General features: G+C 32.9%; 3 protein-coding genes across 3 annotated transcripts; all 3 read left to right on the forward strand.

Moving 5' to 3' along the window:
- The first annotated feature begins 317 nt into the window (after positions 1-317).
- On the forward strand, positions 318-9,020 carry LOC145305384 (uncharacterized). Its single transcript, XM_080147002.1, has 13 exons — positions 318-398; positions 857-946; positions 1,326-1,454; positions 1,684-2,065; positions 2,437-2,513; positions 3,878-3,955; positions 4,908-5,012; positions 5,419-5,955; positions 6,237-6,840; positions 7,095-7,219; positions 7,345-8,016; positions 8,349-8,428; positions 8,820-9,020. Exons 2-13 carry the CDS (start codon positions 862-864, stop codon positions 9,018-9,020), a joined length of 3,075 nt encoding a protein of 1,024 aa, XP_080003128.1. The 5' UTR covers positions 318-398; positions 857-861.
- A 124-nt stretch (positions 9,021-9,144) lies between these two features.
- LOC145305386 (uncharacterized) lies at positions 9,145-10,633 on the forward strand. Its single transcript, XM_080147003.1, has 4 exons — positions 9,145-9,299; positions 9,556-9,649; positions 10,123-10,167; positions 10,565-10,633. The coding sequence occupies exons 1-4, from the start codon at positions 9,145-9,147 to the stop codon at positions 10,631-10,633; spliced, it is 363 nt and encodes a 120-aa protein (XP_080003129.1).
- A 1,662-nt stretch (positions 10,634-12,295) lies between these two features.
- LOC145305663 (uncharacterized) lies at positions 12,296-21,971 on the forward strand. Its single transcript, XM_080147368.1, has 15 exons — positions 12,296-12,449; positions 12,928-13,019; positions 13,960-14,045; positions 14,254-14,421; positions 14,724-14,845; positions 15,127-15,564; positions 15,963-16,102; positions 16,401-16,512; positions 17,522-17,684; positions 18,136-18,380; positions 18,775-18,842; positions 19,041-19,228; positions 19,354-19,438; positions 19,742-19,872; positions 20,077-21,971. Exons 1-15 carry the CDS (start codon positions 12,423-12,425, stop codon positions 20,238-20,240), a joined length of 2,229 nt encoding a protein of 742 aa, XP_080003494.1. The 5' UTR covers positions 12,296-12,422; the 3' UTR covers positions 20,241-21,971.
- The last annotated feature ends 2,445 nt before the right edge of the window (positions 21,972-24,416 follow it).

The raw sequence follows: 24,416 nt of genomic DNA on the forward strand, positions 1-24,416 counted from the left end.
GCCTAAAACCTGCCCTTTATCTAACTAAAGCTTCCCTTAAATTATATACCATTTCAGTTCACCAAATATAAGATCTTTTAAAGTTTTATTGTTAATAGAATGAAATAAACAATTTATTCCTTTTAAAAATCTTCTAATTTTCAAAGTAAAATCCTCTAATTGCTTTTCAATGTTAGACGAGTAAAAACTTTAAAATTAGGGTGCGTACGTAAGAAGTCTAACCGTTGATAAAAGAAATCTAGTTATAGGCATAGGTATTGCATAACAGTTGCATATATGTATATAATTTGGAATTATTAAATTATTGACCTTTTTTCAGATCTCAACACAGTAATGTATAGAGGGGGTGAATCAACTCCAAGCCTTCAAATCACGTTAAGATTTAGCTAATATTTAAGGTAAAATATTTTTGGTTTTTATGCCGAAGCTGCTCAGTAAATACGTCAGTTCTTCGTACAAACGCAATTGGGAGAATGCGATTTTTCTCAGTAGCTATTTAAGTTAGTTTGCTGGTTTTGTAGGCGAAGATCTCACTTTTCCAATAGCAACCAGAAAATAATTCACTTTCTCCGTCAGTCTGTCGGTCATAAAAAGTCATTTTTTTTACAGGTTTGGTGTTATATACTTTTTGGAGGGGGAGGGGGGGGGGGGCGGGCATTTTTCTAATGGGAATATCTATTAGGAGGATGACGGTACCCTCCCCCAAAATAGATAGAATATTTTTGCTGACCTATGAAAACATTCAGTATTAAAAAAAACCGTTCTGTGGTTAGTGGGATTCTTTTAAATATACGCACAGAAAGACATCCTGCTACTTTTATACAAGGATTAAAATATTAAAGTATGTTTTGTCTAGGTATAATGACAGAAGACGTCGAAATAGAGGAGCAAAGCTCTTCCACAGATCTTAATCCCATGCAACCTTCCTCTTCTGATGATATACAAGGTGAGCAGAGCATCCATTTATCTAAGGGTGGGCAAAAAAATGAGGGATCTAAAGGGATAAGACAATGGCCGATAAATTGATGTACTTTCCTTAATATTACATATAAAACTAGCGGCTTCAGACGGACAGACGGACAGACGGACAGACATCGTTCTACTTTGTATTATAGATTATCCCTTCTGTAGGTTACAATTACTGCTTTAACGTCTGTACACTCAACTAAATTAACCAACCAAATTCAATAAAAGTTAGCAAGATTGTTAAGCTAACGAACGATAAAACGTTGGGGACTAGTGCAATAAACAGCCAAATAATCCTCTCCCTCCCTGAAAAAGATGCTTACTTTAAAAAATTCAAAAATCAGTCATATTTTATCTAGTAATGAGCACAGAGCCCCCAGATTCTTCTACACCCCCATCACAGCCACCAAAGTCAGTGTCACCAAATCCACCATTAGAAGCAAAAGAAGCAGTAGGCAATAACACAATTTATATAGCAACATCTATAGGTAAAGATATTTGGTTTTTTTTAATCTTCACAAAAAACATGAAAGCCTATTTCATATAGCAGACGTGTATACTTCATAGGTTAAACTCAGATAAATGGACAGACGAATTGACCATCAGACGATTAAACTAGTTTGTATGGTAACTTATCTCCAAAAACCATATAATTAATATCCTAAAATAAATTTTATATTGGAAATTGTTTCAATTGATTGTTTATGATGAATTTAGGTCCTTCAACAAGCTTGCAAACAACAACAATACAATCATCAACTTCCCTAGTAACATCACCAACATCATCACCTGCAAAATCCTCCACATTTCAAATTATCACAGCTCCTTCAAGTTCACCTTGTAGAACACCAGAAACACAACAAATTAAGCCAAGTATATCTGCAACATCAACTAGTCCACAATCTTTAACTACAATAGCCAGTAATAGTAACAGTACTGCTGTCAGCACGGGGGGGATTTTGTCATCTGTTAGCAGTGGTGAGGTTTTGTCCCCTAGATTACAAACAAGCATCATTGGACAAAGTTCCCCTGGACAAAATATCAGCCAGTTACAACAGGCTACAGCTACATCATCAAGTACATCAGCTACTACCATTAGGTTAGAACCTCTATATTTTTTTCATAATATTAGAAGATAAGCTACTAAACCTTGGTTCTGTACGTCCTTAAAAGCAGTTCTATTTAATCTTTTTAGACATAATTGTCCTTTTACTATTTTTTTATATAACGCAGCTACTTATTATAAAAATGGTTGTCAGTACGTCTGTGTGTTAATGAATCGCTCTGCAAAAGTTATGTATCTTATTTAAGTACAATGAGTAGCATTTAACTTTTTCTCGTAGATTTACCATTTTTACATGATTCTCTTGAATTTGTAATGACTTTGATCATTGTTCTTCTTTATTCATCTACTTTTATATGATGTGATTCTATTGGACTAACTTTCATTGAATTTATCTTTTTTTTCAGGGGTCTAACGCCAGCCAAAAGGTTTCTGTACAGACAGGGAAACCAAACCTATATCATTGAATCAAGTGCTTTGATAGGTAAGATCCATATAAATAACTATATTAGATTTGTTGATTATGGATAGATAGTTAGAGAAACCATAGCATTAATATTCATTTCACATTAAATGTCAGAGGGTTGAATCAGATATTTAAAAAAACAAAAATGTAACATGATGTATGTATGTATATCTGTATCTCGCTAACCACTAAACTTATATGAGCTACTAGAATGTCAGGGAAAGGATTTTATCAAAATAAACTCTATCTTTTAAACAAAAACAGGCTGCTATGGATATAGCCTGTAGTATAATTTAAATGATTTAGGTTTTTTTTTGTTTTCATCAAAACCTTTTAATAGTTATTTCTCGCATCGTATTATAAACGGCTTTCCGCGGATATAGAATGTACAATTATGAGATTAAAAGCAGTTTTTTTAGCCGGTGGCTTCGGCACCTTCGGCACCTCGGGGCTAAAAAAACTGGTTTTAATCTCATAATTGTACATTTTTATATTCGTAGAAAGCTGGATATAATTCGATGCTAGACATAGTTTTTTCGTATGGATGAGAACCGGTTCCGGATTCGAATGAAAACGAGAAAACAATTTCTTACTCATTAGAGGCCAAGGGTAAAGCTAAGATTTTAAAGTGAAATTTAAAGTATAGTTTTAGTATAACAGCTAAATAATAATTTGAATAAAAATAGATTGATGGATAGAATTTGTGTCATTTAGAATCATATTGGATTGGAAGTGAGTAGGATAAGTGTTTTTATAAGGGGAACCAACCAAATTCTGTGTAATCGAAAAAATATAAAATAAAAAACTCATACAGTTACAACCAATAAAAGTAAATGATAAAGGGTGATAATATTCATAAAATCGAAGCTCTGAAAGCAAGCCGTAGAACAAACGAACATGAACACTTGTAAAATGTCAAAAGTTAATAAGCAGGATATTAATTTAAATTAGTAAATACAGGATTCTGTTTAAGGATATACTTACATTTGGAACTTGATTATAGAGACGGTTCACTTAAAATGTTGTTTTTTATTGTCCTAGTAATCATAGGAAATAAAATCAGATGAATAAGATTTTTAAATAATAAATTTTTTTGTCATAACAGTTAAAAAATAGCATGTTTTGAATGTACGTACTGACTTCTAGTTTTTATTATAGAGTTGCTACACTTTCTAAATCATACCTTATTGTTACAAGAATCACCATCCAAGTTTTAAAATCGATAGAGCAATTCTAACATTCCTAAACTGGATATTTTTAATTAAATAAATATTGAACTATTACTTTCTATATATTCAAACAAAAATATTACCATTGCATGGTGATGTTGCTATACTGTAGACAAGCTTATACTGTTTTCTAATGGTTGTATACATTTTTAGAAAAGCTTCGTTCTGAAGGTGGCACATTGCGTCTTCCTATTGCTGCACTCACACCTGTAAACCTCATCAATACTCATGGTAAGTCTAGTGTTGATATTATCCACTAGATGGTGGCACATTGTATCTTCCTATTGCTGCACTCACACCTGTAAACCTCACTAATACTCATGGTAAGTTTAGTGTTGATATTATCCACTAGATGGTGGCACATTGTATCTTCCTATTGCTGCACTCACACCTGTAAACCTCACTAATACTCATGGTAAGTTTAGTGTTGATATTATCCACTAGATGGTGGCACATTGTATCTTCCTATTGCTGCACTCACACCTGTAAACCTCACTAATACTCATGGTAAGTTTAGTGTTGATATTATCCACTAGATGGTGGCACATTGTATCTTCCTATTGCTGCACTCACACCTGTAAACCTCATCAATACTCATGGTAAGTCTAGTGTTAATATCATCCACTAGATGGTGGTACTTTGTATCTTCCTATTGCTGCACTCACACCTGTAAACCTCATCAATACTCATGGTAAGTTTAGTTTCAATATTATCCACTAGATGGTGGCACATTGTATCTTCCTATTGCTGCACTCACACCTGTAAACCTCATCAATACTCATGGTAAGTTTAGTTTCAATATTATCCACTAGATGGTGGCACATTGTATCTTCCTATTGCTGCACTCACACCTGTAAACCTCATCAATACTCATGGTAAGTTTAGTTTCAATATTATCCACTAGATGGTGGCACATTGTATCTTCCTATTGCTGCACTCACACCTGTAAACCCCATCAATACTCATGGTAAGGTTAATTTCAATATTATCCACTAGATGGTGTAAATTTATATCATACAAAATTTATTTTTTAGATAAAACTAAACTATTAAATAAGTAAAAAAACACATACAAAATCTACATAGATCTATGGAATTGCATTATTAATATACAGATATGGGTCTTTCAAATTTGTGTTTATGATTAAAAATGCCGAAGAAAGTTATATTCTCTGATATTTTAGTGTTGGTATCAAGTCGGTCGAGTCAACCAAGCGCTTCTTCAATGATATACTCCACAACATCACCTATAACATCAATGAATACAGTTACAGCATCACAATCTCCAGGTATAAATTTACTGGTTGGTCTTTAAGGCTACCGGCCGTCCTTCAACTCTCACTTTTCTGTATAATTTATTTCTTCGCCCAAAGCCTCTAGGATATGGCGGATAAGGTCAGTAAAATAGCCTAAAACCACATTGAGACATTTATAAAGCTTCCTTGAAAAAAATACCCATTCAGATCTGCATTTTCTGAGATCTTTAGCTTCAAACAAAAAAACAAACTACCGAAATTATAGGATTTAGACTCCGTCTAGGGCTATGGACATAACGCCATATTTCTCTCAAGTTATCTTCAAATTGAGCAATATTTTTTTTTTACTTTATACATATTTGTCCTTGATCATGTTTGAAATATTCGGCTTGTTTATTGTAAAACTCAGGGATTTATTTATAAAATTTACTATTTGCAGATGTGATAACCTCACCAGCACTACCAATGTCATCCATAAGCCAGCATTCTAGTCCATCAATATCAACAACACCACTCTCCATCTCTCCCATATCATCCATAAACTCAACAACAGTAGGAATACCATTATCCACAAAATCCCCCATTCCTTTGTCAACTATATATTCCTCAATGAATAGTGTAACAGCAACATCAATAAACTTGTCTATGCCGTCATCAATGATCAATGCAAACACATCCACCCATACAACAACTATGATTATGTCACCATCACAAAATGCAGCAGTAGCGCGTTTTCCTTTAATATCAACGTCACCTTTGAACACAGCAAAATCGTCTTCAACTTTGTCGGCAACAGCAAATAAGTCATCTTCATTGATTTTTACGACATCCCCAATGTCACGAACTGCCGCGACTGCTTGCTCAACAACAGCCACTTCCTTTCTGGAGCTTCCTGTGGACACATCAACAGCTGCTTTGTCTGGTGGTGGGACAACAGTTGTTCCAGCCAGACAATTTGTTCCAGAATCCCTTTCAGGTATTCACATTTATAAATTGTTTCTTGTGTAGCTACTATATAACTCACTTGAAAATTGTACTTACTTGGTTGAGCATTAAACATAATTGATCAGACAGTCTTTAATCAATCTTTAAGTCAAAAAGTTTTGTGATAAGTGTGCGTAACTTATGGAGGCTAAGGCTGCTAATAATATATTTTGGATTCTGTCCAAATTCATGGCTGTAACTATATATTTTACCATATGACCTATGTGTTTTAAGTATAATGTGCATAAATAATTATAAAAAAAACTTTTTAAGGTACCGCGACTACCTCCGAAAACCAACCGAAGCAGATAACCCTTAACATTGTAACCAGTCATACAAGCTCTACCAAGCAGCCCATACATCCAACATTACTGCAATCCACAGGCAAGAAAACCAGCATTCTCAGTCCTAGTCTACCACCACATGTGCTGCAGCAGATTAAAGCAGATCTTGTGAGCGGAAATGCAACTACATGCAACATTCAACTGCCACCGGGAATAACCTCAATCAAACAGCCGCTTCCAGCAGCCAGTGTCATCAATGTTGGCAAGTATAAGTCGGTGCCTTCACCGTTTATATCCCTTCCACCAATAAACAACACAATGTCAACAGCAGGCAATGTTATTCAATGCAATACTCCAAGCAGCATCAGCCAAGCCAGTGGAAATACCAAACCAACAACAGTTTTGAATTCCTCCTTGTCAAGTGTTCCACATTCTAGAGTGTTGGTGGTTTCATCATCACAGCAATCAAGTCCAGGAGTTGCCACATCGATATCATTGGTAAAAACTGGTTCTGGAGGCGAAATTATTAATGGTGCTGGAACTACAACTGTGGTTTCTGGAAGACATACGCCTAACATTAATCCATTTCAAAGGTAAGTGATGTTTTATTTATAAAATATTCCTCAGTGAAATTGAAAACTTTATTACCTTATGGTAAATGGCTATTTTTTAATCTAAATGTGATACATTTAATTCTCATAACAATAAAATAGTTCAAATACTAGACTTAAACCTATTATATAAACATTTAAAATCTTGATAAAGCTAACGTAAGATGTCCAGATAATATGCTTTCATTAATGCATAGTCATAGTCACCTTTACATAAAAAATCTTCTTTTTACCAGGATATTGGTACCTATTGCTGCAAGCAGTATAATGCCTCAGAGTAGCATATCTTCGAGTCCTCAATCATCTGCTGGCAACCTTATAACAGCATCTGGAAGACAACAGATAACATGCATTAATCCAGGTACAAAAACTATTTTTTTTTGACTTACGATTTGCTAGTAATATTTTTAAAACAATTTTTTAACTTTTAAAAGCTATATTTGATAGAATATTTCTAGTTGTTGTCATAATTTACTTATTTTTAAGGCATAACATCTGGAAACACAACAATCCTGCGTGGAGCCGGCAACACAATCATTCGCGGTGCTATGGTTACATCACAAGATGGCAAAACTATAATCAGAGGCACTATTGTCTCAGGTCCTTCAGGCAACACTTTGATACGTGGCACACTCCAGCCTAATGGCACGACAATTATCCGTGGCGGGAGTCAGCTGTTGACAGGTAATGTTGCCAGCACCACACAGCTGCAAGCAGCCAATGGTAGTACAACACTTATTCCTGGATCCAGTTTTTCAGCCACAAATGGAGGATTGATACGAGGTACAGCCATTGTGCGCGGAGCAATGCTCTCCAACAATATTGGAAATGGGACAACAAGATTTGTGCTAACACGCACCTCAACTGGCAACGTTGCAACAGCTGTTCAAGTACAACAAAATGGGCTACTGACACAACAGCAAACTGCTTCACAACCTGTTCAGTTGCAAACATCAGGCAATGGCAACCCACGAATGTTGACCAACAGACAAGGTCAGGTTGTCCAGATTCATGGTGTTAGAGCTGTGGGTGGTGTTGGTATCAGAGCTCCAGGTATTGTCAACACAGCAATGGTGAAATCTCCAACACCTGCGGTTAGAGGCCATAGTCCTGGAATTCAAGTTCAAGCAACAAATAGCAATACTTCAACTAACAAAGGTAAATAATTGATAGATTTGATAGTTTGATTTTATATTGAAGAACCATTTAACAGAATTTCAATTATAAATCAAATCAAAAATGCAATATTATATTCTGATTTAAAATTTTGTAATAATCAACATGCTTAAATTGAACGTACTTACATAATAGAACTTAATTATAGAGTTGCTACGATTTTATGGTTTAATAATTTTTAACCTATGCTGGTCTTAAAGCTTTTCTAGTATATTTAGATAACTCAATCGGTTAATTTTTTAGTGAAATATCAATAGACAATCAAACAAATGACATACTACTTTATACAACAGGATGATATCTTTCTCATTTAGGGCCAACTGATATTATCCGACAGTTGAATATTGCCCGCAGTCAAGGACTTGTGGTTCTACAACAATGGGGTGATAAACAGGTAAACATTTAGAACTCTAACAATAAACAAGATATTTTTATGAATTATCAACTAAGTTATGAGGTCTATTATGTTCACTTGTGTTTTTTTCACTCAATTGGCAGTTAATCTTTTCCTAAATTAAGGGATATCTATTTGAAATGAAAATATTGCCTGAAACCATTCCAATTATTCTATTATATTTAGTATATAATAGCCTAAAATTATTCCTGGACCTATTATAAAGCTTCAAAAAAATGAAGGACTCAATCGGTTCCTTTGATAACTTGATATCAAGATCTTAAAGGATAAACAATTCTATAGTAGCCTGCCTAATTGTAGAGTACTTAAACATGAGTATTTTCTATGATAAACATACAAATGGCTATTAATGATCTATCATTCTATCTAGGTATTAGTTCATAAAGCCACCGGTAGATGGATAATGCGTCAAGGATCAAGACTGGTTACAGTTCCCCCTCAAGCTTTGGGTATTCTACCAGCAACAACTTCCAATACAACAACTACAACATCAACTGCAGCGGTTGGACAACAACAAACTTTGAGGAAAATTTTGTTGATCAATGTTTGGCAGTTCAAAATTAGTAAATAGGCAAAAGAGATAGATTTAGATATTTTAAATATCTGACTTTTTTTGTAGATTAGCTAAGCTACTTATTTATAATTATAAAAATCTTTTATATCTTTTACATTACATTTTGTTATTAAAAAAAAACATGAACAAAATTATCCAACATAGCTCGCCTGAACCCAACGTCCTAGCCTCTACTACAGATAGTAGCCAAGGTCCACTAGCAGATGGAGTAACTTCACGCAGCACTACACCCTGTATTTCACCCAGTCCTAGCATTGACACCAGCATTTCTTCTAGGCATAGTATTCTAAGATAAACATATTTACTTATGTTGATTTCTAGGATGATAAGGCAATATGTTACTTGTTTAACATCTCTACAATAACTGGGCCATTTGTTTAATTTCTTGATTTCAAATTGTAAAGCTTTAATTTTCCTGATGTTGTTATACTTGTTTTATCACAATTTCATATGCAAACATGATATTTGTGACTTTATCTTATAGATTTCGTAAATTTTTTCATCCTGGCTTAGAATATTTTTACTTGCCTAGAACCATGGAACAATTAGCTGAATTTGACTCCATACTGGAGAGCAAATTTAAAACTGAAGTTTTTGATACTTATCCAGTTGATAATATATCTGAGGTAATCTTTATTGATATAGTATAATTCTTGTACTAAAGATAAAAAAATTTGACTGTCAGTCAATTATTTTATATTATATGGTATATCTTATATAACTTCCAACTGTTCTATACAATGTAACTAGAATATTTAGGGACAATTTGTTTTTTCGCCAGATGTTTATAGCTAAGACTAATACATTTTTTTTTCGCCCCTAGGTATTGGGTTTTTCGTTCCATATGTATATGAAAGATATTTAGACTAAATCATTTTAATATGAAAGATTTCGTGATGACTTCTTTTTATTGTTAGTTTAACCTTACTACAACATTTGTTTTTTTTCTAATGAATAGTAATTTAAGATGCATGTTTCATATACAAATTTAAAAAAAATAAAATATTTGTCCCTTCATCTGTTTCCTAGTTAAAAAATATAGGTTATCTGCTTTTAAATGGAATAAGTCTACTGGTCATACATGTAATTTTATATTTAGGAAGTTACTGTTTTAACCAGTCACAGTGATTGCCACGATAAACAGGTATTATCATTTTTTAAGCCTATTTAGTATTTATTAGGGTAATTAACAAAGAAAGAACAGTTAGGAGAAATTATTAAATATGCCCTATTATTAAAAAAATTTAAAAAAAGGATATACACCTATCTTTAAAACCAGCTAAAGAAATCTAATTTTAGAGTCTTTTCCTAAAGGACTAGCCTTTCTAAGGGGGCAATACCATAAGAGGCTACCTAAGACCAAATGAAACCTAACCTAACATGGCGTGAATTAAAAAAAAAAACAATCTAAACTTTAAAAATTATGTGCTCTACTATTCACTTTTAGGGAAACCGTCAATTTTTTCCTTGCACATAAGGTAGAACTCTTTAAATGCTAACCATCTTTATTAGAAGTGTATAAACGTCCATATTTTTTTTAGAGTACTGTGGAACCTACAAGTTTAACTCTAACATCGCCTACACCCTCTTCCACCACTATTCAGGGATAATACTTAACTTTCATATTGTTATTAAACATAAAAACATAAAAAAACATTTATTCAGTGACAGATTACGCCATTATTTAATATAGCGTTAATTTATAAATACTCTTTTCTAATGATATGTCAGAGAAATTTAAAGGAAAAATATATACTAAGACAATTACAACATAAAAATTACATAACAGTTTTCTAAATTAATGATATATTCTTTTGATATATTAATGAAATATTTACAGATAGTTTAGACATTTGGTCCAAATCCTGTCAAATTTCCAAGTCTTTCATAATCCTTTTTATATGTAAGACTAACAAGTCCTAGGCTATCATTGATAATCTTATATGGATTGCTCCATACTCTATTTAAGAAGAAATATTTAACAAAATAAAGGGACAGGAAAGTATTTCATATCTCAAAAGTATTCAGAGGACATAATAGAATATTTAACTGCAATAATTTTGTACTTTGAATAAAACTAAAAATAAGTAATTATTTGCAGAAAACTATTGGTTCGCCTGCACCCACAACACTACTGAGAAACATGGGACAAATATCCAACAACAATTCAACTACAACCACCCTTGTCACTCTTACAGTTGCTAATACAAGTAATAATAATAATAATAACAATCAAGGACTACTATCTACTGCTGCTAATAATTCAGGAAAGTTTTATAGAAGATTTTTTTAGCTTAGGTTTGAAATAGGTTAAACGAATAGCTTTAGGACCCTTTTAGTAGATTATTATATTTTTTTACATAAGTTTCTGGAATATTAGGATTTTTTCTGGAAGTGCTTTGTAAAGCAAAGAAACACTACTTTAGGAGGTAGATTTTCTTTTGATTGTTTATTACTTTAGGTCAGGCTATGTTAGGTTATATTATGTATTGGGAAGCTCCCTTCACTAAGGGATATGCCATATTTCAAAAATAAGAAGATGAGGGAGGGGGGGGGGGGGCGTTACCAGTGCTCAATCGGCACTTTGAATAAAAGCACTATTTAACTTATAGTTAATCGAGGAGGGAGGGAAGGTACATTTGACTTCAAATTATACTGGTAGTCAAAGATTTATAAACAAGTTATCTCTCATTCATAGACATGAAAACGGTGGATACTTTTTTTTCAATCTTAATTGGTTGGTTTAATCTAGCTGTGTCCAAACTTTTCAACCTTTTATTATACAAATATATTTTTATAAAAACTTAAAAATGTAGGAGGGAGTAATAACCTATTGATGTCAAGCCCTGGCAAAGTTATCGGTTCATCAACAACAGGTCGACCAGTTATCATGGTGTCGAGCAGGGAACAAATTGTTAACAGGGATCAATGTTTTTCTACCAGGAATAGGTATAACCAACAAGCAAAATAAATCTAAAATAATATTTTCGGGGCAAATGGAGAGGTCGTCAATTGTACGATGTGTTGCTCCCCAACGACAGCTGAAAAACACGTATAGGTTTCGTGATTTTTTTCCGAATTAATTTCGTTATTAGTAGAAGCTGTATCACTTTTTATTCTTCCATGAAAGACATCGTTTTTCTTTAAGGGGGTATTTTTTTATAAATGTAATCTTTGTTTTACAATCATTTTTAGATTCGGTTTAAAAAGTATCATTTTTATTAAATGATTTGAATTTTCTATTGATAAAAAATAACATTGATCTGTGTTACTAGAAACATTTTGTTGCCCACCCCCTGCATTCTAAAGAAGGATATTTTGGGTGGAGGGAGCCCGTGTAAATCTCCCCCGCTGCCAAAACTTGCCTCCCTGAAATCTGCAACTGTCAACGCCTCCTCAATGAGCCCTTCCTCCTCATTCCCAAAGGTAAATTAGAAATTGGATTTTGGATCCAATATTTAGGTTTTGACATCATATTTTATATTTTTTTATTTTAACGTTTTTAGGTTTTCCACCTCAAAGTTTTGGTGCTTTCTTTTGAAATTTAAAGTTCAAAGTTATTGAATTTTAAAAAAATGTTTTTAATATTTATTCTTCAACTCAATATTAAGAGTGCTATGAAATTCTATTTAATTCTCTCACATATAATTTTTTCTATGCTCAATCTAGCATTTTTTTGTTTTCTAATATCACATAATTAATTAATCGTTTTTGATGAGTATTAAAAATTGCAATGTTAAAAAAATTCTTACTTTTAATATTGATTTGTTATTTTGTAAGCTGCGTTTTTTTTTCTATTCCATCATTCTTATTTTCAACCATGTACGCATAACCTGAAATTCTTAAAAAAAGGGCGGGGGCAATATTAAGTCGAAGTACAGTAAATAATGAATACTTTATTCAGCCCCAAGAGGATCCCGAAACCCTGAAAAGAATTCAAGCAATTTTGGACAATTATAATAATCAAATGAGAAACTCACCTGACCTACATAACAGGTAATGTTAAAAATTACAGGAAATCAATAAAGGATTCAGTATTTTGGACCTCTAATATCGAGCATTTTTTTCCAGGGAGTAAGGGAGGGGACAATGGGCAATTAATTCAATATAAGAGTTATCAAAGAAAGGGCATGAAATCCAGTTTAATCCAATAAATTTGTAGGAAATTATAAAGGGATTGTTAATTGAATAATAGATTTCCATAGCGTCATGTAAAGTGAAATCACAACTTGTTTTTGATGAAATATATTGAGGTTTTTTTGGTGTGATTTTTATATTAAAAGATTATTGGACCCGGCCAGCTGCTAGCAAGAATATGACTGCCCCTTTTTATTCTGTTTATTTTCCTTGCCCCCACCTCCCTTCTCTCTTCTCCCCGTCTGCTACATTCCAAACTAACACAACGAGTGTTTATTTCCCTTCCCCCCACTTCCCTTATCCCTTCTCCCCGTCTGCAATATTCAAAACATACATAACGAGTAGCGGCATTCTATGCGCAAGTCCCCAAACTCAGTCAGAAACTGCTAAATTCTTGCACATTCCCTTTAAGCCAGTCCCCAAAGTCTGAGACTCCTAAAAATTGAATATTCGATCCATTGTCCCCTCCCTTACTCCCTGATTTTTTTCTACTTACCAAAGAGCATCCAGTATACATCTATCTTGAGCCGTAGGTTTGTCGGGCTTGCAACAAATAATAATTATAAATTATTGTGTAGAGGTTTTGTGAATTTTTATGTATCTTATCCCTTTCTCTTTTTTATAATCACTGATCATCTTTTTTATAACCAACTTTGCTCAGCTTACAATTTTCGTACATGATCTCGCTCCTCCCTTCAGTAGAATTAACAAGTGTCTAATACCAAAACTACTGCGAAAATCCACCAAATCATTAAATATCTTGTAATTATTAATACTAATGTTCCTGTTTACTTTCTAGACCTGCGCCAAGACGAAGGACAAACGCAACAAACCCAGATTCTCCAAAACCTGATTCCCCCCACAGTTCTGGTCTTCCAGCTTCAGGTATCTATCTATTTATCAATACTTTTAACATCAATCCATCTTATTGGCCTGGCTCTCTATACATATAAAATGCAATAATTTATCTATCCATCTATCAATCTATTATTCAGCAATAAATAAATCCATTTATAATTAAATTTAATTGTCATTAATCTGAATGTTTTTTTTATTTTTGCCTTCATTTTTATCTAATAATTATTATCTACAGGATCTTCCTCTCCATGTAGCAGCGGTCAGCCTGCGAGTTACTCTGCCTCCCCTTCCCCTGCTCTTCTTAACTCCCCTTCTGTTTCCCCATCAGTGAGCATGTCCTCGCCCAGTGGGGGGAGTGGGGCCAGTGGTGGAAATAGTTTTGGGGGTGCTCCTAGCTATACAGGTAAAACTTTTGTAATGTTCTTTTTATTCCTAGTCAAATTTTTCCCTCCAAATATATTTTTTTGCAATTTCAAAGTACTATGCTTTAGTTTGATTGATGGTTTCTGATGAACCATTTTAAACCTGTATATATGCTATGTCATAGATGTATTAGTATTACATTGATTTGAGAAAGGAAATACTTTAATGGTTAAGATCAACAAATTACCATGTAAAGTTAGGACCCACCTACAAATATTCAAAAAATTTGGTTGGTTAAAAATGTAGGTACAAATACAGTAAACAATTTGATTATCTGTGTAGGTACAGTTGGAAGTTACAGCCTAAATGGGCCCGGACATTCTTACATCAACCCAAGTGGGATTACCCTGGTTAGGTCAACAAAGAAGAAGGATGCACTTAGCCTAGCAGTCGCTGAAATAAAGGTAACGATGTCTATAATTTCTTATATTAATGACAATTTACCTCATTACTTATTTCTTAGAGAAAAATGGGATTTTCTTGGTTATCATTTATCATAAACATAAATAATGCAATGGTATTCTACAATATAGCTCATATTGCCCACCCATTCTTCTGACTGGATGCCTTTTGTATTGGTAAATAGTTTCGCTTGTATAATTGTACTTTACTCCTTGGGCATGTTGTTAATCTTGTTTTACTCGAAAAATCCTATTCTATAATTTATAAATCTATATAATTTTAGGATGAAAACATTGAGTTAAATCCATTAGAAAATTCGCAGTTGGCGTATGACTATGCAGAAAACGTGCCAAAGCTGACCTACAGCCACAGCATGCCAAGTGCTCTCATCAAATCACAACCCGGGAGATCAATCAACAATGTTAATGATAACCGTAGCAATGCAATTAAAACTCCGACAGGTGATCTAACCCTGCGCTCAGCTGATATCAGCTCGAGTGACGTCATTTTGGCGCCAACAGAAACAGCTGACGGCGAAATGGACGACGACTTTGTGTCAGGCAAGGGCCATGACAGCATCAACATGATGGCGGCTGATACGCAGATTGTTGAAGGCGGTGAAAGTGTGTCGCTGGCGACGGCGGCGAATGTGATTAAAACGTCAGCGGCGGCTGCTCCACAAATGATAAGTGTGGGAGGCGTCGGTGGAAGACAAATCGGACAGGAAAGTGGATAATTAATTAAAGATAAAATCTACAAAACATATGCTTAGTATAAACTTTAGGGCCTCATTACGGAACCAATGCAATTCTAAGCTTAATTAATAGTTCAAACCGTTTTTACAGAAGATTTACATAGTGTCTAAAAAGAAGCAGCCATGTGACGCTGTAAAAAGGAAGGATTATCCATCTCTTTTTTAGGGGTTTTCTTTCCCTCTTTTCCTCTCAGCCCTCATTTTAATGAAGTCACATGGTTGTTTGTTTAGACACTTTGTAAAGCTTTTGTTTACATCCTAATAGTTCATATTCATAAAGACAAAATATTTTTTTTTGCAGTACCTCTATATCTCCCTTCCTTAGAAGTCTAACCTTAGATAATTATTAGACATTCACTTGTCTCCAGGTAATGGTGCCTAGCTCGCTGGCGGCCAACCTATCCGGGCATAAACTGATGCTGATCAACGGGAAGGACGGGCGCCACATCCTGGCGGTCAAACAGTCCATGCTTCACAATTATAATACCTCATTTGTGTCACATAGGTAACTTTAAATCAATATGTAAAATGAATTATTTTGAAGACAATTTTTTCTATTGTAAGGTATGAAGATACAGTTTAATATTAGCAATCGTAAATGTATGCAAGTAGCGCCGCTTACAGATACAAATTTTGAATAAAAAAACTATTATAATTCACATTGGTCAACTGTTTGATTGGCTGTACAATTAACATTATTTAAATTTTTTCGCTATCTCTATATTATTTTTCTCTCTTTTACTCAATATTTCCAAATTAAAGTTTTGCCACAAACCACCCTTTTAAATTTTTTTTTTGTTTAGCTCAAACGTTGATGGTCTAAAGAGTGGGTTGCTATCCCTATCATCAGAAAAACACGCTTCCAGTAGCACCAACCTTAACTCCACACACCATCTACATAGTGTTACTATACAGGTATACTTATTTTATTTTATATACTGTAAAAAAATGAATATCATTTTCACATTTGACATATGACAGGAAAGGGCGGAAAAATAGCTTAAAACCATACTAAGACTTAAATCTCAAATAAATAGTAGAAAACTTCACCAGGATTCATGTAAAGGAATTATGGACAGACTAAGATAAAGCATTTAAAGCAAAAACTACTTTTTCATTAACTTTTGTTCTGTATCATATTATTTCATTGTTTAACTGATTTATAAATAACTAGCGGCTTCGCTCTAGCCTCTAGTTGCTTCGCCCTATATAGTTATGGGAAGTCAACCCTCCCTAATAGAAAAAAAAATATTCAAAAAAATTATTCTTTGTTTAATTACTCTGTGGTAAAATTAAACCCAGGTTGTGCGATTTATGCACAACAATTTTAATTTGTACAAATTAAACCCAGGTTGTTTGCCGTATACACAAAAATTTCAATTCGTAAAAATTAAAAAAAAATATTAAAAAATTTTTTTTTTTTGGGGGGGGGGGGAATCATGGGGGCTTCGCCCCATGTTGCAGTAGGGTTCCCCCACCCCAACTACTGGTTTTGTTTACAAAAATTTTTGAAAATCTAAAATTTTGGAAGTGGGGATATTTTATTTTGGGGAGGGTTGGGGTGTCCCACCCCCCAAAAGAATAGCTTAAAACCACCAGAGGTATATTCCCAGAAGGGTATAGCCCAATTTGATCAGCAGTTACTGAGATTTTACAAAAAATATAAAAAAAAAAATTTTGGGGGGTTGTTTTTTTATTTTTTTTGGGGGGGGGGTGTCCCACCCCCCAAGAAAAAAGCCTAAAACCACCACAGGACCAGTAGGTATATTCCCTGAAGAGTAGAATCCGATCGGTTCAGTGGTTACCGAGATCTTAAGGGACGGACAGACAGACATCAAGCTACTTTGTATTATAGATAGGTTATGAAAGTAATTTGTATTCCTACTGTATTCTAGTTATTTTTTCTGAATTAAAATTCATTAAGGATGATGTTCACTCTACATCTTCTCCCTTTTCTAAATTGGACACTCTGGATGCTGCTAGCAGCCACCTGGAGGCTCCTGGTGGTCACCTGGAGGCTCCCGGAAGCCCGGACTCCGACCTTGTCAGTATCCTGCCCACACAAACTGAGAGACCGCCAACACCAGGTATGTTTTCGAAGCTTTTATAGTGCTCATAAAAATTACGTCATTCTGGCCTACCATTGGTTAATTACAATATATAATGGGCTGTCATTGGTAATTTGTATTGTAAGTCGTCATTTTCGCGTTTTTCATCTCTGATCTGTCACGTTATTATATCAACACCCGACTGTAGTCAAAATATTATTAGAATATAGTGCATAAACTGTATATTTCACTTTATTGTCACATAAAAACAGCTGATATCAATAATTGATGCTTTCCCTGAAGGTGCATATCATCCATCCACAGAGCCTACCTTATTTCTGAAAGAAATTGCCTAGCCTGACTTTAAGAAAAATATAAAATTTTCGTCGGCAATTTAAAAGTTTTATTGAAAAAGTGAGAAAAAAAATGTCCAAAAATATTTTTTAGTGTTCAATGCTTATTTTTATCTCACAATTCACTCTCTATGAAGGTCTTGGTATCCCAATGGAGATGACTCCTGGACAGATAATGGAGGCAGAAATCAGCGCCACACTTCTGGACACTACACCCAGCTCACCTGGCGGTTACCAGCCGCAGGATGATATTATATTGTCCTCTGGAGGCTCATTTACAACGTCTGGGAGCACCTTTACAACCTCTGGGAGTACGTATACAGTGTGTGGGAATGATTATGTGAGCACTCACCCACTATCTCCACCTGCTTCAGAATATAAGGTACAAAATATCATATTCTATTAATGTAATGATAATACATAACCTGGATAAACTGTGTAGGACAGGATACACCAATAGGTCTTATTTTGGCGTATCTCTATTCTCAATCTCTCTAATAAAGCAAACGTCCTACAGACAACAAACCCTTTAATTGCACGAACTTTGAATTTAACTCCTAGCTTTAATGGTAATAAGTTGTGCCCTTTTTGGGCCAAGTTATTCCCCCTATTTCTGTTGTACATTTAATATAGCAAGAGTAGGATGCATTTTTAACTTCTTGGATCATGAAATAGTGTTGGGCCGAAATTCAAATGGCATGTTAAATTCATATATAAAGGTATCATTGTTTTTAATGTCTCTATCATGACCTGATGAAAAAAATCATATTGTTCAGATGTCTGAGGGTTCAGAGGAGAGTTTACTTTCTGAAGAAAAGCTAACACAAGACAAAACAAAAGACAGGTAATTTTTTTTTAGAAAAAAAGTACCTTGCAATTACTTCGTATGCTGAGTATTAGAAGAACTAAGGGGAACAATATTTCACGATTATTGTCTGGAAGGCCTAATTGTGAATGGAAATTGGTTACGCCTGTTTATGGGCAAAGACATTCCTCTTGCTACAATTATTGATTTCACTTTACACATTGTCTTTGTTTTTAGTATAATTCTGCCAGCGACGCCAAGCTCTGAAAGCGACGATGCCAACACAAGCGGGGGGAAGCATGACTCTACTTGGTTCCTTGATCAACATGATAGTGCAACTAAACCAAGGACAGACACACAGCAACTGGAGCGAAGCCAGGGCAAACAGAAAATCTGTGAAAATTCTCATTTAAAAAGCCCTAAAGGTAAACTATTAAAATTTTAGTAATAGCAATTTATAGTCTTTAAAAAGATTTTCTATGGATTAAGGCTTTCCCAATTTAAAAAATTCATAAGAAAAAGCACAAACTAATCTTGTTATATATTTTAGAAGTAAAAGATGGTGGTGTTTATGTCCAAAACATCACAGAAGCAGTTGATACTATTGTAGACAATCTTGTTAGTAAGAATACAAGGTATTTTAACTTTGTAACTGTTATTTATATTCATCTATGCATCTGTCTGTCTATCTGTCTGTTTGTTTGTTTGTCTGTTTGTTTGTTTGTCTGTCTGTCTATCTGTATGTCTAAATGTATGTCTGTCTGTCAGTCTGCTTGTCTGACTATGTGTCTATCTGTCTCTCAGCCGTACGTCCGTCCGTCTGTCTGTCCATCTGTCTGTCTGTCTGTCTATTTGTCTATCTTTATATCTATCCAACCATTCATTTATCTATCTATCTATTATTTATTAATCTATTATTTACCAATCTTTCTATTTAGGGAACGTCGTATGACAAGGGGCATTTACTCCCCAATAACCCGAAGAAAGCGCCCTGCCCCTAGCTCTCCTAACCTCCAAGAGCCCCCAGATAAAGTTCTGAAAAGAAATAGATTCTCATCCCCAGGAAGAGGTACAATAAAAATTCAAATCTCCTAAGGTTTATAGATAAAATTTAAATTTTTTACACATAGGGGGGTAATTCAACTCTTGGGTAAAGTGTTTATCCAAATTTACTCCCCTCCCCAGCCAAAATAATCAACAGGTGGTGTATATTCCTGATTTAGAAAACAATTTACCCAATAATCTAGCATTAATAAGTTTTATATAATTAAAGAACAAGAAGAAAGTCGCCCAGCCGCAAATCTTCCGCCACCGACAGTCATGGAAGCGGATACTTCAACCTCGCCATCACAATCCGCGGCCGACTCCCGTTTTGACGCACTGCTCTTGTCACCAAACCGCGGCGCTACAGCTTCAACGGATTTTAAAAAGAAATAGCATTTTCAATCAGAATTGCTAACAGTTTGTATCTATCGCAAACTACTTTTAAGGATTCGATTTCATGGGGAATGTTTTAAGAAGTGGACTCAAAGAAATTATCAACTTAATGTCTTTTGTTCAAGAGTAAAAAATTATGAGAAAAAAAGTGAAATTTAATATTTATTGGCTATTGAATTAGACTTACTCCTCATTGGCTGATGTTTTAATGACGTCATTGATATCCTCATTCCTTATCTGCTGTTGTTGGTTGACGTCAAAGATAACAATCCTCCTTATTGGCTGTCTAATAATGCTGTCACTAATGTTCTACATTCTTATTGGTTGTTAAAATTATAAACAAAATCAACCAATGACAAGTTTTCTCTTAGATATAAGAAGATAGGTGCTATGAATCTTAAAAAGCAAATAATTGATTTGCAAAACAAATATGAAAACACACACTTAAAAAATTATATTTTCTGATACTCAACTTGAATTTAATAAAATATGATAATAATAGAAACTTAGCTATGCTAACAATTTTGTATGCATTTATCTAATCAGTGTAATTAATTTTGTCTATTGTCTTCTGTAAGTTAAATTATAACTGTTGTTATATACTTAATAATATTGATATACATTATTTTTCATCCTATTACAGTACATTTTATGTAACATTTTGGTTAAGTATTTGTTCTAAAATATACTCCAAATTGTTAAATCATTAGAATCAACAAAATGTGAAAATCAAATGACTGAACCAAAATGTTAAAAAAGCCTAATTTTGCTTCTAGATACCTTACCAAATATATTTTACCTAGATACTAGTTATAATGCTCAGTTTTTATAAACTTTTATAAAAGAAAATATTTTGCTTGTATATAGATTTGTATATATTATAATAATTATAAAGTTATTTGATGTTTTTGATATCTGTATCCAGACTTTTGCTTAAACTGATACAGAATTAGCTTTTTATTAATTGTTAAGAAAAATTATAATGCATTGAATATAATATTTCACAGTTCACTGGGAGTAAAATTTATGATAAAAAAATCCTCAAGTATAAGGCAAACTAATTTCAATTTTCAAAATGCTTAAATTCAAATATTCCATCCATTTCTTATAGTAGGCCCAATTATGAATTTTAATTTTTGATTCTAAACACTAACCAAAAACAAAATTTTGGTTTAGTTTACTTGAAACTTTTTTTTTTGTAGATGTTGCTTCCAGTATACTGTGATTAGAATAGATGTGATTTTAGCTGATCTCAGTAACCTTTGATTTGTATTTAAATGGCTGTATTGATAGAGTTATAGAACCTAAGAGAAACTATTTCGCCATCAATCAACATTTTGAATCATGAATTATCACAAATTTAACTTGGAATTTTGAAAAGGTTTACTTTTAGTCATTTATTTAAGTTAGTTAATACCTATCTGTCAATAAATATTTTTTTAGATTAAACACAAAACAACTATAGCATTCTATTTATTAATATTTTATTGAAAAAATATCCTTATCTTGTTTTATAAGTCCTTTTTAAAGAATAATCTCTCTTTTCTTATTGGGATAAAAAAAATGTTTCTAGTCAAAAGCCATGTTGAGGTCAGAATAATATAGGTTTGATTATTTAAAAAAAGTAAATATAGACATATTGATATAAAACAAGGGAAATTATGTTCATAAGTATTACAGCATTAACAAGATAGCAACAGACGGATTGAAGAAAAAAAACAGAAAAACAAATTTTAAAGTAAGAAAAATAGTCTTTTTAATCAATTTATTATTGATTTTAAATTGTTAAGATACATAATTATGTAATGAATTCATATTAAATATTATTACCTAGGACGGTCGGTCGTAGTTACTTAGTGATATACTGACACATGTGAACTAACCCTAGTTATAGAGTAGCTGCGCTTTAAAAAATTATGTAGACCATGTTAGATATTATATTTAGTTTTTACCCTTGTTTGGTGATTTCATACATTTTTTTGATAGATCAAGTTGGGACTTTTGAACGGGGCTTTCTTTTCAAATTCTTATAATTAGAAGCAGTACAACCTATTCGATCAACAAATAATATGTAATAGCCAATAACTATAAAAACTGTGCGTAAATTGCGCGCATTTACTTGCGCTACGCGCTTATTGGGTTTACTAATTAGGTCTGGTCTATATTAGATTATTTGTGTGGGTGTTTAAAGAAGCTTATATAGCCTTAATCTATTTCTCTGATGGGTTATAAACAGACGTAAAAGTTTCAAAAATACCTTCCTTCAAATGTCCGGCTTGATAATTTTTTCTAGTCTTGATCTAAGTTTACCATAAAATTTACATAGTTTTATAATTTAAAATTTCATAGTTTTGATCAAAATATAATTTTCTAGTCAAAATTTTAGTTTTTTTTTCATTACATAAAAAATTTACTACATATAGATAAAAAAGTTTACTTTCATGATAAATTTTATTTTCATAAATGTAAAATTATAAATTGACATTTATGTTCATTTTGTAATGGCTGTTTTTCTAAGCGTAGCATATCTATTATTATTTATGCCTGTTTAAATTAACCGACGGCTTTAGATTTTATTTTAAATATTTCTGAATTTAAATTACTATCTTTTTTTACCGCTGCGTTATTTAGGTTTTAAGATCCTTGTTTAGTTGAAATTGTAATCAATTAAACTATTAATTGATTTTTAAATGTATATATTTTTTTATCCTCTCTAGAATTTAAAAAATCATAATTGTTACAAAAAAAAACAATATTCTATTCAAGATAAAAGTTTTAAAAATGGTTTTGAAGTAAAATACTTATTTATTTTTACTAATTAAATGACAAATAGTATAAAAATGGTCTAGTCCTTAGATTGTGTAGTTTTAATGTTTTAGAATTATAAAATTGTTCAATTTTTGTGTCTCCTATAAATAAATATTTTATAGTTTTGAAAAATAAATGTATTTTTTTCTTAAAAAAGGATGACAACGCCAGAAAGTAAAAAAGCACAAAAAAAGAATGGATAGACAGAGTTATTAATAGATCAGATGTTTAGTGGCCATAAAAAAAGAGGAACATTACGGACCAAGTAAGTAAACGAGCAGTCCATCTTAATTAGGAGCCAAGAAAATTTATTTGCCCCATATGATTACGGACGGACAGACAAGCCGACAAAGAGAATTATAAAGAAGCGGCGCTAAAAATAAATAAATTATGTGGTATGTCATACCCTAAAAATATGCAAAACTATTAGAGTAAAACACTAGAGGGAGAAGTTTATAACTGTATCTCCCCATCACAATGTCCTTGTGCCGACTCTCAATTGGGTCATTTAAAACAACCAATGATGTCGGGATTATTAAGCAGCCAAGTAGGAGAAAACAATTTGGTATCAGACGAAAGAGGTCATAAAGGGAGGGAGGTATTTGTCTGTATAATTCATCTATACTATAGATATGTTGGACAACTTTCAAAAAAAGGCATGGGTAAGTTTTTCTTTATTTATGAAAATATATTAGTAATGCAATAGATTAAGGTGTAAAGGCTTTTTATTTTCAAAACAGAGGCTACAAATAAAATTACCTATTACATTTATAAATTAGAAGGGGGCGTTTTTCGATTAAAATCCACAAATTTTCACAGGTTTTCGTTACATTGATAATTATTATTTTGCATAATAAATAAAATAAATATTTTCCACCCCCTATAATACAAATAATGAAAGGATGAAAATCGAACCTTCCTATTATATTTATATGAATATAATATATCGGTTAATGATAATTACTATTTTTGTACTTCTACTTTTTAATAATGTAATTTATCAGCGGGACAACTCTATAACTCAATAGGACTCTGTCTGACCTAAATAAATAAACAAGGACAATTATGTATATTCATAATAATGAATACATTCAAAAAGTTAAATTGTATAAATTTTTGTACATCCTTTAGTAAATCATGAAACTAAATTATCTAGATGTCTTAATGTGCGTGTTTATTTGATAATTCAACTTTAATTTAGTACTAATATTTATGAGCTAGGACATTCAAGTCTTGTGTTAGGGTAGGGAAGGGGGCTATATAGCGAGAGAAAAAAATCTTCAGCCCCCCCCCCCCCAACCCCTAAAAAAATAAAAATAAATAAATTAAGAAACATTACTTGGTTGTAAAATTAACTTATGAAGACGG

The sequence above is a fragment of the Acartia tonsa genome, chromosome 14 (genome assembly GCF_053477335.1).
Source record: "Acartia tonsa isolate MP-2025a chromosome 14, ASM5347733v1, whole genome shotgun sequence".
Lineage (NCBI taxonomy): Eukaryota > Metazoa > Arthropoda > Copepoda > Calanoida > Acartiidae > Acartia > Acartia tonsa.